The sequence below is a fragment of the Alternaria dauci genome, chromosome 3 (genome assembly GCF_042100115.1).
Source record: "Alternaria dauci strain A2016 chromosome 3, whole genome shotgun sequence".
Taxonomy (NCBI): domain Eukaryota; kingdom Fungi; phylum Ascomycota; class Dothideomycetes; order Pleosporales; family Pleosporaceae; genus Alternaria; species Alternaria dauci.
Genome location: NC_091274.1, coordinates 3,090,212 through 3,106,857, shown reverse-complemented (window position 1 = coordinate 3,106,857; position 16,646 = coordinate 3,090,212). Strand labels below are relative to the sequence as shown.

Here is a 16,646-nt window from a genome sequence, read left to right as displayed (position 1 = left end):
TTGGAATGACCCTTCAGGTCGCCGCAGATCAAACAAGGCCAGGGGTGGTCCTTGACTCCGTGATATTCGCAGCAAGGATCGAAAGAGGTGTGGCCCGGGAAAGCACATTGCCGGCACCACATGGGGTTGGCCCTTATATCGAAAGCCCTAACGCTAGTTAGGATAAAAATGATGCAGAAGAATACAGGGGGCTGACATGGCTATTGCGCGGTCCCCACTGAAAAACAGAGGCTTCGAACATGCCTGAATGGCGTGGGAAGCTTCGGCGAAACCCCAGAGCAGTCTTCCATTCTCATACTTGACCTTCTTGATCTTGAGGCCAGTATTCTCCTTCCACTCCTCAATGTGGCTTTGACATTTGTCCAAGTATCCCTGTTCAAAACTCCACTCGGTCAGGACGACCCAGAACACTTCGTGCTTCATCGTTGATCCCAAGTTATCGAGGTCGAGCTTTTGCGTCATATCAGCGATGATGCTCGGCTTGCTCAGTTCCTGGTATGCTGGCCACGAATCGGTCTCGAGTATAAGGTCGCGCTGGCCAACCCTAAGTCTGGCAACTCGTATAGCCCTGCAAGCTGGATGTGGGAGCCCGTGCAGGCTGCGCAAGATCTGCTTCTTTGTCATGCCCTGCATTTTGTCGAAATCTTTGCCTTGGAGTTTGATAGCAATCTTCGGCATGATGGAGTCCAGGGAACGCTTGGGTGCCGATACACGGCCTGTATCCATTCTATCGGCTGTCTTGTCGAGGCGATTGACTTCGGCCTTGAACCCCGTGAGGATTGGACTCATACTTTCTTGCACCTTCGTCTCTATGGTTGCCAGGCTTTGCTGCAAAAAGTCGGCCAGCTGGTCTTTCAGGACTACCTCAAGAACAGAAGGTAGAATTTGCATGATTTGCCTTTGTATTTCGTTGGCAGGTCCAGCAAGAGGGTTTTCTAGCGGGTATGCAGCTGCCGTCGCAAATTCCACGGTAGACTCTTCGGCAAGATCGGGCATTGAGGCATCTTGATCAGACATATCGGTAGGAACGGGGGCACGCCGGCGTCGATGCTCAGGTGGTCTGCGAGAATTTTGTTTACTTTTGGGTGCCAGGGAACAATGGAAACAATTGAGCCTTACGAGTAGCTTGTCTCACACTACTAAGTGACGGTGAGGCTGACTACGAGTTAGTGATGGTGGGGGGACCTTGAGACCCTGAGTATCCATCTCTGTTCCCACTGTGCACACCTAGTTAGTACGCGAAACTTAGCCATGTGGCAAGAATGGGCAATATTTGACACGTCTGAAGAGATTTCTCGATGGTGTGCGAAACCCTGTAGCTCTCGCATGAGTCCGCAAAAATGAAAAACTCAACATGCCTAGGTGTAACACATGTTGTACAGCGCAGCACTACAGATGAAGATGCTCTTTTTTTTTCTTTTCGAAGCTGTTCAGTATATTACGTGGAGAAGATTTCGTTGCAATCTCTTCTATCAATTTTCTAAGAACGCCGTTGTTCTGATGTCGTAGAGTGTTAAACGGAGCTCGCTTGGGACTGGCCCGATTTTCCCGTTCCGGTAAGTGGCTTGGCAACGGCCGCAGTTGCGACGCGATATTCCGGTGTGCCGTCCCTTCTTGCATGTGCATCTAGGCCGTTACTCGTACCGCTGGCGTCCAGGCCAACTCACCGCTACAACTCTGACAGCCAAGGACCGTTCCCATACTCGTAGAAGCTCAGGCAGACATCGACATAGATGGTGTTGGTACGTGTGACTGCGCGATGCGCGCTGCTCCATATCGCCACCCCACATTGCCCCACTCGCCTTCGCACATAATAAGCACCCAACGGTGGGCAAACGGCAGCCTCCAGCGGAATGCTACCAGAATCATTACGATCCTGCCGTTGAATCAAGCACCAAATTTATGACAGTTGCACCACCAAGCCCCGACCTCCAGCAGACTCAATGGCGTTATTCCTATTGCCACCGTGGCAAACCAGCTCATTCACAGCTCGACGTGACGCATTCGGCTCATCTGCCATGAGGCTGGCGATGTTCTGAAGTAGCTCGCTGTAGCTATGTCGGAATCCGGTGAGCAGTCGAAGGAGAAAGGGAAGGCGAAGAAGAGAAAGAAGAAGGTAAGTACGAGCGCCCCATTCACCAGGCCTGGAGTTACTGACATTGTCTTGCAGGAGGCCCTTGTAAAAGTGAGTGGCCGACAATCGACACAGTAGATTTTGTCCATTGACGCTCATATACAAGACTGCCAACGATGCCCAACCGCACCAACCCAAGCACAAGGAGAAAGGGAACAACCACAAGACTACCAAGCAATGGGAGGAGGAGGAAGGCTTGCAAGTCAAGGTCCTCGACGACGGAAAGTGTCTCATCGTCTCCGTTCAGATGAAGGGTTCAGACGAACGTCGGAAGAAGCTCTTCACCTGGATCCAGGCACAGGCCAGACCGCCCGACGTCATTGCCATCCAAGACCCCCCGCTTTCGCTAGCTTGGCAACTTCCGCGCAACTACGGTAGATGGTGTCGTGGAGATGACGGTGCAGGCAATCCTGTAACCTTGACGGAAAAAGACTGCCCAACTTACTTCCCTTATGTGCCCCCGTACACGAGAGCTTGCGACAAGCAAGCTATGGATGAAGCAAAACAGAAGATCGCCGCAAGGATGGAAGCTGCAAAGCAGAAGGCGCAGGGCATGTCTCAACAACAGGGTGCTGACGAAGACCCAAGCCGTAAGAAGCTGGCAAAGGTTGCCTTTCTGGTCCACAGTTCCATCCCATCATGGGAGATTTCCGAACCCGATCCCAAGGAGAACGAGCCCAACTGCGGCATCCTTGTAACAGCGCGAATCCCCATGGAGTACGGTTCACTTGCGATTCACAACTTCTACAACCACGACCAACGCCTAGATCCAGTGGCACTCATGGCCCCTTGTCATGACGAGGGAGATGTGCATGTTTGTGTCGGCGACAGTAACTGGACGCATGAAAGATGGGGCGGCCCTGGAGTCAAGAAGACCCACACGGAAGCTGTGGAACTTGTCAGAGAGATGGATGCTATCCCGATGCATTGCAAGAATGAGAGAGGCAAGATCACCTACGGTCGTGGCCTACGCACCAAGAACAGCTGGATCAGCACACTAGACCTCTTCTTGGTCAGTGATGCTATAACTAAGGAGTCCGAATGGAGAATGCTCAATGTGAAGGGGTACGAAAGCGATCACGCAGTCACCTCACTATCCATCAACATGGACTTGAAGCGCAAGGCCGGCTTGCGCTACATGTGGGACAAGACCAACGAGGAAGAGTACGAGAAGTTCGTGCATGCGTGCACACGGCAACTCGAGTTGCCTGCAGTAAGCGACCGTGCCAGCCTTTCGCGTATCATGGATGCTACAATCCAGATCTTGCACGAAGCCAATGAGGAGCTTGTACCGATACAACGTGTATATGAGCACAACCCTCATGAGCAGGCCTCTATTCCGAAGACGTCGAAGCAGAAGGCTAAGAACTGGCGCAAGTCGGCTGAGCGCATGTCCAACGGTCCCAGAGGCATTCATTCTCTAGCCAAACGAGCCAGTAGCTGGGGGGTACCGCGGCCCATGACTCACACTCCAGCGTTCAAGGTGGGCTCTCAAGTCTTCAAGGACAATGACGCCAAGGTCAAATGCTTCACCGAGACGATATGGTCTTGCACAAGGTGGAAAGGTGGTCCCAGGAATAGGACAGCCGATGCCACTGCCACCGAGAAGGACGTATGTATATCCAGAGCACAAGTCCCATACCCTACCAGCACCAACTAATATTTTCACAGTGCTCTCAACAAGACGATAGTAGCACGTCTCCCACTGCGCGCCCTCCTGCCACGCATCCTCCCACTTCTGCTTCATCATCGGCAAGGCCAGGGTTTCCGTTACCATTCTTGGACCCTCAACGGGAGACCGAATTCTCTCCTCAGTCGCTCAAAGAAGGTGAGATAAGACGCCTGATCAAGTCTGCACCATATCGTAGAGCGTATGGAACCGACGGCATTGCATACGAGGCTTTCAAGATGTGCTGCGAAGCGATTGATCCCATTCTCTCATGGATCTTCCAGGCTTGTCTCGATCTGCGTCTTCACCCCGATCAATTTAAAGATTGCATCACTGTTGTCATTCTAAAGCCAGGGAAGCCGCCCGAACTACCGAAGTCTTATCGGCCAATCGCAATTCTCAACACGATGGCGAAGTTTCTAGAACGTATCTTGGCTGATCGCTACAAGGATCTCCTTGTAAATGCCGGCATACTTCCTGCTGTACAGTACGGTGCACCGGGCCGAAGCACTACCTTGTCCTTGGAGCTCCTCACCAGCAAGATCTATACTGGCTGGACAAAAGGTCAGAAGGTAAGCCTGCTTGGCCTCGATCTCACTGGTGCGTATGATCACATCGATCGCAACAAGCTGTTGGCCGAATTGATCAAGAGAAGGATTCCTGATTGGCTCATTGAGATAACATGGTCTTTCCTCTCTGATCGACGCAGCTTCATTCATCTTCCTGGTTACGATGGTGACGAATACTGGATCGAAATAGGAGTGCCTCAAGGAAGCCCGCTTTCTTCGCTGCTTTTCTTGCTATACGCAGCTCCTCTCTTGGAGGATTTCGCCAAAGACTACCCGGATGTTATGCTGTTCTCTTATGTCGACGATACATACATTGTCGTCGCCGGAACAACCTATGAGGCCAACGCCAGAGTGATGGGGAGGATCCATGACATGCTCTATGTGTGGGCGGCCAACAACAACTTACACTTTTCGCCGACAAAGTATCACGTATTGCACTTTGCAAAGCCCTACTCTCCGCAGAAAGACAAAGGATATAACTTGCTACCTTCCATGATTGGCTTCGAAGATCTTACCCCCAAGGAGAGAGAAGATATTCTCCAGCCGACAATCAAGATTCTTGGTGTGACCTTTGACCGACGCTTGACTTGGGAAGCCCATGTGTTGAGCGTAAGCTAATCTCAATCTTTAACGTTACTACAACTGCTAATACTTCGTCAGCTGATCGATCGGATTCGCAAAGACTTGGCGACGATGCAGCGTTTCTCTGGTTCCACTTGGGGTGTTACTTTGGAGAAGCGCCTCCAACTCTACAACGGCAAGCTCATTCCCAAGATCATATACGCCTGCGCCGCTTGGTTCCTCCACGACCCTTTCGATGACCCTTGCCACGACAAGTTCCAATTCGTTATCTCCGCACCCGCCTTGAAGCTTCTGCAGTCGCTTCAAATCGAGATACTACTTGCCATCTCCAAGGCATGGAAGCGTACCAACGTGGAATTGATACAGAAAGAGCTACATGTCTTTCCAATTCTGTTGAAGCTTTACGAGGTCGCGATGAACCACCGGTGTTCTCATCACGGTGATGAGGAATATGCACGCATCAGAAGAACAAGGATTATGATGGGTGTCGCCAAGGCGTCTGTCCATCCACATAGACAAATGAACGAACTTGTTCGACTCCGCGTGGCAGAGATTCGCGATGAGCAACAGAAGAGCTACCAAGGACAAGACTTCGAAAGTGTATGGACTCAGCTCCCGAAGCGAAAGGTCTGGATCAAGGACTTCAACCAGTTGAAGATTTACAACAAGGCAAAAGGGTTATTTGATCATTGGAGACGTACGCAAGTAGCGAAACCAAGGGGCCATCTGAAGGTAGAGTATCCCGCCTATGAAATCCTGACTGGGGAACACCGCCTTTCACTTTACGTTGGATTGGATACCGCACAGCAAACGTTGCTTATAGAAATCCGGACTGGCAACATCGGATTGAACACGAATCCGGTGCTCCGGGTGGTTACCAAGAGCACCGATATGAGCTGTCCTCTTTGTGGAGCTACACTGCACACTCTCAAGCATCTCACCTTCGAATGTCCGAAAACCATATCTCATCTCCCAGCACTGATCGCCGCCGCTGGACATCAAGACTTCAAGAAGTTCGTGCACGAGGACGTCGAGCTCTTTACGTCATATGCTATTGCATACTTCGGCCTCTCTCAGTTCGACTCGGTCAAGGACAAAGAGAAGTACCAATTTCCCCGGACAAGGACCATTAGTAGGATCGAGTGAAACGGGGACGACGTTTCATAGCTTCTTAGCCACATCAATACTACCTTTTTATCCTTATTGGCTTCGGCCTTTGCAGACTTTTTTTTTTGTTGTTACAGCACGTTTGGAGACTTTTTTGAGATGAAGCGCTAACTAGGTGACCGCGGGCTTATGTAAGTATGTACAAGGTAATAAAAGCCATGGAATCAGTGACTGACAGTCACTCCAGGCCCATGTTCAGCACAGCTGGCACGCACGTGGTGTGTCAGTAAGTACTTGGGCCTTCTACTCTGGACTCTGGATCAACCGCTGACTCGGTCTTTTCTCCAGCAAACGCCGGACACTGAAGACATGTGATAGTAGTAAGTTACCGAGACCCGGACTTTGGCTACGCGTTGCACCTGGCGCCCTGGATTCGACGCAACACATCTCATTTCGACGCTGAGGCTTTTGTTGGCGCATATGGCTAACTTGGAGTCTTTGCGGCAGTTATGCGCCTACTGGAGACGAGACGGTAAGCTATCAACACCTCAGTCCTGGTCGGACGTTACACCTGGTGATTCCGCCTCGACGCGATACGTTTTCTTGGACGCTGGAGGCTCTTGTTGGCGCGTTGGCTGACCCAGCGGTTTTCGCAGCAACCTTCCGACACACACGCCATCCTCCGCCATTTGTAAGTACCAGGATGAGGCGACCATGCTTCTCAGCATCAGCGCTTTTGTTGGCGCCGATACTGACTTGGATTCTTCGTTGCAGCCGCCCTTCGCAACCGCCGCCGCCTCCGCTGCCGCCGCCTCCGCCGCCCCTGTGAGTACTGGAAAATGGATCACCACAACAGGCATATCGCAGGCATCTGACAGCTGTGCAGTCCCGAGAACGACTAACTAGCTACCCGTGGTGTGGCTGCTGCTGCTGCTTGACAATCAGCTTTGGTCGGAGGAATGTCAACAGTAGCGCAGCCCACGCCTTGTTCTCGTGAGTTGAATGTCTTGTCAACAGCTATGTTCACGAATGCCAACATATCCAGTTGTCCCCATAGCATCTCTTCGAATTCCCTCTCCTCAAGCCCAGGATATCGATCCTCCATCGCCCGTTCAATGTCGACTACTTGCCCACGCAGCCAGGCCTGGGTTTCCTGCCTGAAGCCCCCCCGGTTAAGGAGAAAGATGTAGCTGAACACAAGGAGCTGTAAGATCTACAAAAGGAGGCGAGAGTATAACATGCATACTAATATGCTGCGCAGTGCAGCCACAGCGCCCGTCAAGCCAAGCCTTGCGCCTGACCTCCCTAACCTTCTTCCACCATATCCATGTCCTCCTCTCCTCAACAGTCTCTTCTATAACAATATCGCTAATACAGGTGTCGATCTGATCCCTCTCAGATGCTCTGCTGTCCTGGAATATGCAGCAGAACTCTGGTGTACGTGGCACACGTTAAGGTGTTCGTGGACGGAGGGTTAACATTAAAGCAGAATCGCTTGTCCAACTCGTCGCGGACCGCCTTGGGCGGCTCCCGGGTGTATGCAGGGCTGGCATATCGTGGTATTTGACCTTCGACGAATCTTCGCATCGACTTTCGTTTGACACATTATACAGTACTCATGGACAGATCGATCGGCACTAGTCCAGTCAGGGTTTTTGGGCTGCGACAGAAGACCTCCCGGAGGATGATGCAGAGGAAATACATGTACGCCGCTTCCCTGAGATTGCCTCCAACGCTATCATCAGGAAACTCATGCGCTACAGGTATTCGTATGCGGTGCGATTCGATCGTATGCGGTGGGATACTTGAAGGTAAGGAGCAGCAATCCCGTCTACGCATTCGCGGTTAATCTAACCTTGCAGTGAGTCGGTATTAGTATGAAGGTCAGAAGCAGCTGGGGTAAGGCAACCATGGATTAACAACTTGCTATCAGCTCTGACTTTGCAGCTTTTATGGAAACGTACGAAATTCCAGGCAAGCTCAATCGTGGTAAAGATACTGGTAGGCGATGATGGATCGGCTTTGCTCCTACGCGCAGTCACTGAGCGCCGAACAGTGTCCTCCTCCCTTCGCAACACATTGCAATCGTATCGCCAGCCAATGGTAGGTACAGCCTCTTCTTGTTCGCCATGCTCTTGCTGACATCATCACCAGCTGGCGATCCCCGTTGGGCCTACCAAGGTTCGATGGGTGTCTTTTTGGTTGTATGTTCCAGATGACCCGCCGCGGAACATTCCCGCGCTAACCTTGGCAAAGGCCTTCAGCAAATTTTTTCGACTTTGGTTTTCGCGCACAGACGTCGGAGCTTCACCAACCTGAAACACCGATGTGAGTATAACTTTGAGAGGTTGACGCTGTCTTCAATGTTGACTTGTTCTACAGCGGTCCAGCGTTCGAATCGCGTTGTTACTTCATCTTTTTTTTATCGACTTTTGTGACTGATAAGCAGAGGGATAGCTGCTTTTCACTTTTTTGAAGTTTTATTTTGATGATACCCCCCCACTTGCAGAAAACAAAAAATCATACTAACGGGCCCCTCCCGAAAAAAAAGCCTTTCCCATGCTGATTCTGCGTGACGAGTGATGTATGCATGCCTAGTGGTACTATGTTGCCTGAATGTCGTTCCGTGGTACTCTTGGAAGCCTCAGCGACTCTTACGTGGCTTCAATTGCAACTTAAATACTTGAACTCGCTAGCCGGTCCTCGCTGCGCACACATCAGCCTCCAGCATCGTCCTTCCACTCCTCCATACTTTGTCAGCCACCTTCAACTCTAAGAACGAAGATCTCGAACCCAATCAGCGACTCGGCTCAGGTCGCTCACAGTATGACATCACTTTTCCAGCTGCCGCGCGAGCTCCGGGAAATCATCTACGGCTACTATCTTCGGTGCGACGGCGGCTACGTGTACAACCCAGCAACACAAAAGCTCAAGCAAGCTAATGGCAGCCATATTTGCTATGCGCTGGCCTCGACCTGCCGACAAGCTGCATCCGAATTAAACGGACTCGCTTTTGAGCTGAACGCGATTACTTTCTCGACCACCTATTCAGCCACTGCACAAGAGATGGCGGGTACACATAACGGTGTAGTCAACATACTCAAGTGTTCTAAGCAAATTCTGCTAAAGCACATAGCTCCCAAACTATTCACACCCGAGATGGCACAGCTACTCATTCAAGAATATCCACAATTCGCCGGACTTGTTGAGACATGGTGGGCTCAGAATGACATGAGCACTCTTTGGGACTTTGCGCACCCGGACTATAGTTTTGGTGAAGCGATGTCTCTCTGGAATGACTTCTTTCATCGTGTCCTGTACTTTGTTTCCCGGAACCCGGCCTATGTTGATACTGTGAAGTCCCTGGAGGAGGCTCGCTTTGGAGGCGTTTCGAACAATCGCGATCCGTTACAGCTCAAGGACCTACATCTTGAGCCTTGGTGTATTGTCGATCGCTGCGAGCTACATCGGCTGCTAGATGTTGTAGGTAATGACCATTCACCACGGAATTATCTCGAGGACACGCACTACACTTACTCTGCGGCCGCGCTAGCACTGCGATTCCTCGCTTCGTGTACAGACACGATTCGCGCTTCTGTTCGTAGGATCATACTTTTGGAAAACCAGGAATCCGTATCACAACCAGAAGGCCACGGCCGAGGTTTCATACCGCTGTGCCAGGCAAATGCCGCGCTTCGGGTTGAACGCCATGTCAACCTGTGGAAAGCCATTTTCCCGGTCTGTCATACCATGCAGAGAGAGTATTTATGGAATCTGTCAGGTTCTGCGCCGGAAGGCCTCCACTATGACCGTCTACATGCCGCAAACATCACGCAGTCAGTTGGAAAATGGATCATGGAGGCAATGGCGTTACCGTCTCTCGGGATGCCTGCGGGATCGTATACGCTCATCCTGGATGGCGAGCCTACCTTGGAGCACACGTCTCGTGTGTTTCGCATCGTACAACGCGACGCCACATATCAAGCCGCACTAGACGCCTGCTATGCCAGCGGTACGCTCCAAATGCCTTCGTGGCTTGAAAGACGAAGTCACCCCGGCCATAAGTACGAAGGCCTCCCAACCGTGATTCACAAGCTTTCAACAACTGGAGACTCGATTATCCGATGCAACTTCGATCCCGGCTCACCCTATGATATCGATGGCATGCTTGAAGAGCATAGTGGGTGGTCCTTGAGAGATTGGAAGAACCGTTGGGCAAAGCACGAGCCTAGCAAGTTTCAGACCGAATCTCCGTTGCCGCCGTGGCACATCCTTCGCTGGCAACACGTAATACCTTAGACTCTATCACGACCCAATGATTGTCGCGATACAGTAGGCCTCCACCGAGACCGAAAGGCGACGCTACACTTTCGTAGAACTTTGCCATGGCATGCAACAAAGGCCTGACCATTTACGCCGCTGCCGTGGTTGCGCGACTATAGTTCATCTTGGTAGAAACAATGTCACAAGTCAGCCGATACATGTCCCTCCGTGATGTCTACAGCACGTCGGTCACGACTTTCGCGTCTGCACGCGACTGCTGACCGCTACTCATGAGCTTGATAGGATCGCCTAGCTCGTCATTGGGCGAGGCCATATCCAGAACACCACCCGACGGAAATGGGTGCCAATGCGCAAGGCCTTTGCGCAACAGCTAGTGTGGAAATCGGTTCTGAAAGCCAAGAGATACATCTCATCGTGCATCACAACTTTAAAATGGCCGTACGACAATGCAATGTGATGCGAGAACAAAGAAGACAACCTAATGGACCGCCTGCTTGCCGTTACACAACGCCGCACGACGGATCACCGCAGAAAAAGACCCCAGGAGAGGAGACTTTGGGATATTTCGAGTGTGGGGCGGACTGAAAAATTTCCTTAGCGTTGCTTTTTTTTCACGCCTGCGCTTCTCGCCCGCGAGCTGCGAAAACACGAGAGATGTTATCTACAGAAAAACCGAGACATTGACATTCATGTGACTATCATCTGGAAATCTTTGGAAGACACGTGTTGGTGGAATACCTAGGTATATGTTCTATAGAAACGCCAAAACTCCGATCATCCCAAGTCGATCCTGGATCTCCACCTTCGGGGGACCCACCTCCTCTCCTCGCCCTTCACCACTCGGTGATGAGGTAAAATCGAACCCCAACCCCCCCCCTTACATAGCTAAGTGTAGGGCGTTGGATTTTACCTCATCACCGGGTGCACGAAGCTCGCACCCTAACCAGGCAGCTAGCCATAATGCGTGCGATTTTAACTTCCGGAGCTGTGCATGAGTGCCGGCTGCCGAAACCCTGCGACACGGCGAGTGTTCACTGAGCTGCCGTGTTCACACTCCACGTCAGTCTTCGCAGGAGAACTCGTTCAAGCGGCAGCGTTGATACTCTGCGCCTCCGCCTCCGCCTCGTCTCAACCACCATTCACACGGCTCAGAACATTCGCACTTGGGCGGACTAGCAACGGTGTTAGTTTTCTCTGGAGACGGAAACGAATGCGCAAGCGTACTTACACTTCTGACGCGGGAGTTGCCAAGATACGGGCGACATCGGCTGTCAGGTCTCGCCTCTCTCTCGGTTCGCCTGTTAGCATCTGGTCGCGCAACAGCGGCGTCCATTTCTCCAGGTTCGATTTCTTGACGTGGCCGGAGATTGTGACGGCTTGGATGCCGCGCAGCTGCTCGTATGCTAGTGTGAGGATGATGTCGACGAGCTTCTTTTGGCAAGTGTTGTGGCTTTCGCCGTGCCATGGATCAAAAATCGTGGTCTCCCAGAGATCATTGTAATAATGATAACATTGTATGACCTGGAATTGTAGATTCAGGCGCCGCAAGGTGTGTATGCCTTTTAGTAACTTCAAACCGCCTACTCTTTCGTCTCTGTAGAAGCGTTCTATCGCGCCATAGCGATCGCGCTCAGCCATGTAACCAATAAACTCAAAGTACTCGTAGTTTGAGAGACTCAATGATATAGAGCTGAGTACTGATGTGTCGCGAGGAGCGAACACATGGCCTGGCAGTTCCTGTTGTGTGCAGTATATTTGGAAACACCGGACGATGTCGTTGAAGGTCTTCAAGTCATTGAAGCGCTTGGTTGATCTGCCCCACACAACGGCACTGATCTCTTTGCGCACTTGACGATTGACAACTAGCAAGCTCATGACCGTTTCTTGTTCAGCTTCGGTCGCGCCGAGGCCGACATGGGAGTTTTCCGGCGCTTCACCGTTCCACTCAGCTGGCTCTACCACCCTCTGGCGTTTCCCAAACGGGACCGGATAGACACCAGTGGAAATACCATTGTACCAGCCTCCATCAAGAAATTGTTCGCACGCGTCCGGGTCAGCGCGGTCGTACTCGGTCAGACTCTGCTGCTGAAAGGCGTTGTCGGAGGAAGAAAGACGTGGCCAGATTTGTTTGCCTACCACATACTCGAACACCATCATTCGCAGCTCTAGCGGAAGATCAAGGAGCCGGAAGGGCATGTGAGTACTGCCTTGGTACTCCTCCAGCTCTTCTTGTCTTGCTCGCTGTCCGCTGTAATGCTCTCTTAGCCATGTTCTGAAAGATGACCAGCACTCTGTCCCTGTTTTCCAATTTTCCCAATCGCCCAATATGCTTGTTCCCTCGAAAACCTCAATTTCGGATGTGTTGTCTAGAGGCCCTGGTCTAACCCACAATCTATGTCTGCTATTGCAGACTGGGATGTGAACAGTATAGAGCTGACACTTGCTGTTTTCGTTGTACTCTGTGTTTCCAGTCGGAACAATGAGGTACTTGGCGAATTGCGCGGCCAATGTAGGGCTTCTCCTAAATTCTTCTCCCAAGATGGATAATAGACGGAGGAAAACCTCATCCTGTAGGAGTTAGTCGTATCAAAAGAACCAATGAAGTTAGGTACACATGCCTGCAGGGTCCCAGGCCCTCGAAGCGCTCGAACGATGGAGTCTTGACTGAACGAATTCTCCAGTATCAGGGTTGAAATGGTCGCATCGTCCATCTTGTCTGATCCGGGTGTCTTTGAATTGAATTCCTCGTAGATCGCACGAAGCGAAGGGTCTTCAGGAGGAAGGTACATGTCATTGGTCCTTCGCATGATGTCGTCGCGTACAAGCCAAGAATGATAATGTGAGAGATGCTGAAGAAAAGTACATTGAAGATACTTTCGATATCATAACTAACACCGGCGTTTATCGAGTTTGGACGAGTCGCCGGTTGCTATGGATGCGCAAGAGCATGGCCTGCTCCGTGCTTGAATGTGTGCAAGCCACGATAGATGTCCTCGAAGCCAACCCACCTCCGCGGCATCTTCAAAACAGCCTGCTAACCGCCTGAAATTCGTGATATGTCAACTCCGGTTGTTTGTACGTGTCTAGCCTTGAACGTGAGTCTTTTGGGGTACTATGTCCATCAGAAATGGGGTCATGCTGTTCACGCAGCATGGATTCTCGTATGTGATGCGGGTCCAAGGAGGTTGGTGGGGAAGACGACAAGAATGACCGAGCGCAGCGACGCGTCGCGTAGCGTCGCGTTCCCACCTCGAGAGCGCGCCGCAAGATGTCTACCACTGCGATAATCGCTACTTTCTCGTGGTACCGTGTACCAGGATCTTTTCCCTCATAGCACTTGTAATGGAGTCTAAAGACTATCCAGGCTTCCTGGTTTTCAGCACAGATGGAAGTTCGCTCGGCAACGGAAAGAAGAAAGCCGTTGCGGGCACGGGTGTCTACTTTGGCCCCGACGACCCAAGGTGCGCACGCCGTCTCTACCACGCATAGACCAAACCCTCGAACAACAACTGACCCATACACAATACAGAAACTACGGCGAACCTCTAGGCCCCGGCAAGCAAACAAACCAAAGAGCCGAGCTCAACGGCCTCTTACAAGGCTTCTCAATCATCCCCCTCGACCAGAATGCCCTCTGCGAAAGCGACTCGTCATATGCCCTCTTGTGCGTAACAGAATGGTACTTCAAGTGGGAATACAAGAGCTGGAAGAGGCCACAGGGCATCAAGTTCGAGAACCTAGACCTGGTTGAGCCTATCATGACCTTGCTAGAAAAGCGCAGGCGCCGCGGCGCACAAACACTGTTTCGTTGGGTAAAAGGGCACGCGGGCGATCCCGGCAACGAAGCAGCGGATAAGTTGGCGGTCCAAGGAGCAAGGTACGCATGCGCAGTTATATCGCTGGGTTTCTTTCACACGGGCGTCGATGGTAGCTAACACGGCCCAGACGTGAATACGAGCGACGATATGGCAAATTGCCTGGCAAGGAGAAGCGTTCCGTTTTCAGATATACACCGTTTGGTTGGAAGGAGGTTCGGCATCCAGATGGAACCGAAACACTAGAGAGGATAAGTCAGAAGACCATGGATCGCATCGTGAACGAAGGAAAGTCCCGAGCGGCAGAGAGAAAAGCCAAAGCTGAAAAGTACAAAAACAAACGTAACAAGGGAGCGAACAAGGAAGAGCGATTAGCGATTAAAGAGGCCCGCAGGCAGGGACTCGCAGCACTGTTAAAGAGTTAGGAACGCATAGTTCGCTCAAGAAGACGACGCAGGGACGATGCAGTTCAGATGATGTCATTACCACTGGACTGAGGGGTCGGGTCATACACGCCATTCCATTTCCATCCACCCCTCACACCTCCAACAACCCTTTCACCTCCTTCACCATCAACCTATCCTCCGCAGCCTTCGCCTCCACCTTCCCTATCGTACCCGCAGCATCCATCACCTTCCACGTATCCCTCAACTCGCCATCCATATCAGCCGCATACACCAGCCACCCCACACAAATAACGCTCATCTTCTGGTTCTCACTCCACTGCTCCTCCGTCCAAATATTCTCCAGCAGCGAAGCCAGTAGCTCGCCCTGCTCCGCTTCCGGTAGCTCCGACTCCGAAGACAGCGCATGCGACGGATTCGCACTGTGCTTCTTCATTCGTATCTGATGATTGGAAGATGTAATGTTCATCGCGAGGCTGAGGGCCGAGGCCTTTAGTGCGGGATGTTTCTCGTCGAGGAGGGCGGTCGTTAGGATCGAGATGAGTGTGGAAGATAGCGGCGGCGAGAGGAGATGCGGTATGAAGAGTGGCGAAGTAAAGAGATTACATGCGAGATGCAGCGTCGTGAGTCGGAGCGGGTAAGGCGCAGATTCGCCGAGCTTGTCGACGTGGTCGAGAAGGTGGTGGATGGTGGCTGGTGTGCCTGTGGCGCCTTTGTGTTCTTCCGCGAAGAAGCCGGCGACACGGATGTCGGTTAGTGATATCCTGAGCAGGTCTAGAGCAGTGAAGAGAAGCTCTGGTGGGAGGGTCGAAGTGCTTTTCCGCAGGAATTGGGCGAACTGAGGGAGATCGCCCAAGGGCGCCTCCATGGCTCCAGATTGCTCGCGGGTCTGGAGAAAAGACACGATGGACGAGATAGACGGATCTTTGCCAGCATCTCCCATCTTCGCAACCAACTTTTCCATTGGCGGCACCTTTGCGAACTTGACCGGTCGCTGACTTTGCCGCAACAGCATGGGTGTGCTCTTCTCGAGATGAGGATGAGTTGGGAATGCGGCGTTGACCAGCATCTCGACGTTATTCCGCAACCGCCTCGGATCAGCTCCGCTCCACTCATCGCGCTTCTCGCCTCTGAGGTATGTTATGAACGTCGGGGTCGCGCGAACGTGCGGGTAGCGGGCGTTGATGGAGCGGTCGGCGTGGTCAAAGTTAATCTTGATGAAGACGCACTTTGTACCGTTTTCGGCGGCGAGATCGTCGTACGGTTGGTATACCAGCTTACATGGTGCGCATGTAGAGCTCGTAAAGAAGATGATGGCGCAGCGATCTTTCGCGAGATCAAGAAGGCGATCTACGTCTTTCAACGCCGTTATGTTGTTGACCCTCCCCGTGTTCATCTCCAACGCGCTGCCCCCAGAGGTGACTCCGTTGGATGTATTTCCGTTGGACGTATTTCCGTTCATGTGCTTCGAGTTGACTTGTGGTTGTACTGGCTGCGGGGTAGGTGCTTGGGTGATGGGTCGCATCGCGGCGTCGATTTGCGGTCTTAGCATTTGTCCAAACGGCGTATTGAGGACGGTCTGCGGAAGCGATGTAATGTGGTCTGGTATGCCCTTGCCCACAAGAAACATGGCGAAGTCGTTGGAGAAGTTGTTGCAGTTGTGCGCAAACAAGTCATAGGCCTGAATCTACCGTTAGCATAGCCAAATCATGAGTCTTCACTGGAACGGTACCTCAGGGGTGTATATCTCCTTCAAAGATTCGAGATACTCCAATATGACTTCCATTGGTAGCGCAGTCTGCCCCAGCTTAATGACTTCCATCGGCTGGCCGTGATGTGTGGTTCCCGCCCGACATGTCTGCACGCCTTGTCCGTAGAAGTATTCTATGCCGTCGAGTACGATAGAGGTATGATATACAGCATCGATCTGAATACCCAAGAATTGCATCGACATGCTCCGTGCAAGACCCTATATGTGATTAGTTCGGATCGCCTCTACAAAGCGGCGCGAAAGCGCGCGCCTGTACATGTCCTCCAGGAACTTACTTTAGAAAGGTCATACACGTACAGTTGAACATCCAT

General features: G+C 51.9%; 5 protein-coding genes across 5 annotated transcripts; 2 read left to right on the top strand and 3 right to left on the bottom strand.

The window, feature by feature from the left end:
- Positions 1 to 153: 153 nt before the first annotated feature.
- On the bottom strand, positions 154 to 1,017 carry ACET3X_004655 (uncharacterized protein; the record flags this gene model as incomplete). Its single annotated transcript, XM_069450883.1, has 1 exon — positions 154 to 1,017. One exon carries the CDS (start codon positions 1,015 to 1,017, stop codon positions 154 to 156), a length of 864 nt encoding a protein of 287 aa, XP_069308633.1.
- Positions 1,018 to 1,634: 617 nt separating this feature from the next.
- ACET3X_004654 (uncharacterized protein) lies at positions 1,635 to 6,142 on the top strand. Its single transcript, XM_069450882.1, has 5 exons — positions 1,635 to 2,116; positions 2,171 to 2,185; positions 2,241 to 3,746; positions 3,806 to 4,981; positions 5,033 to 6,142. Exons 1-5 carry the CDS (start codon positions 2,057 to 2,059, stop codon positions 6,098 to 6,100), a joined length of 3,825 nt encoding a protein of 1,274 aa, XP_069308632.1. The 5' UTR covers positions 1,635 to 2,056; the 3' UTR covers positions 6,101 to 6,142.
- A 1,338-nt stretch (positions 6,143 to 7,480) lies between these two features.
- Positions 7,481 to 7,870, top strand: ACET3X_004653 (uncharacterized protein; the record flags this gene model as incomplete). The annotated part of the gene is made up of 4 exons (XM_069450881.1): positions 7,481 to 7,498; positions 7,551 to 7,620; positions 7,675 to 7,765; positions 7,825 to 7,870. 4 exons carry the CDS (start codon positions 7,481 to 7,483, stop codon positions 7,868 to 7,870), a joined length of 225 nt encoding a protein of 74 aa, XP_069308631.1.
- Positions 7,871 to 11,569: 3,699 nt separating this feature from the next.
- On the bottom strand, positions 11,570 to 12,502 carry ACET3X_004652 (uncharacterized protein; the record flags this gene model as incomplete). The annotated part of the gene is made up of 1 exon (XM_069450880.1): positions 11,570 to 12,502. The coding sequence occupies one exon, from the start codon at positions 12,500 to 12,502 to the stop codon at positions 11,570 to 11,572; it is 933 nt and encodes a 310-aa protein (XP_069308630.1).
- A 2,195-nt stretch (positions 12,503 to 14,697) lies between these two features.
- ACET3X_004651 (uncharacterized protein) lies at positions 14,698 to 16,646 on the bottom strand (the record flags this gene model as incomplete). The annotated part of the gene is made up of 3 exons (XM_069450879.1): positions 14,698 to 16,245; positions 16,297 to 16,533; positions 16,611 to 16,646. The coding sequence occupies 3 exons, from the start codon at positions 16,644 to 16,646 to the stop codon at positions 14,698 to 14,700; spliced, it is 1,821 nt and encodes a 606-aa protein (XP_069308629.1).

Coding starts and splice junctions, on each gene's coding strand:
- ACET3X_004654 (XM_069450882.1), top strand. CDS start 2,057: ATGTCGGAATCCGGTGAGCAGTCGAAGGAGAAAGGGAAGGCGAAGAAG. Junction 3,747..3,805: donor CCACTGCCACCGAGAAGGAC/GTATGTATATCC, acceptor ATATTTTCACAG/TGCTCTCAACAAGACGATAG. Junction 4,982..5,032: donor GGGAAGCCCATGTGTTGAGC/GTAAGCTAATCT, acceptor ATACTTCGTCAG/CTGATCGATCGGATTCGCAA.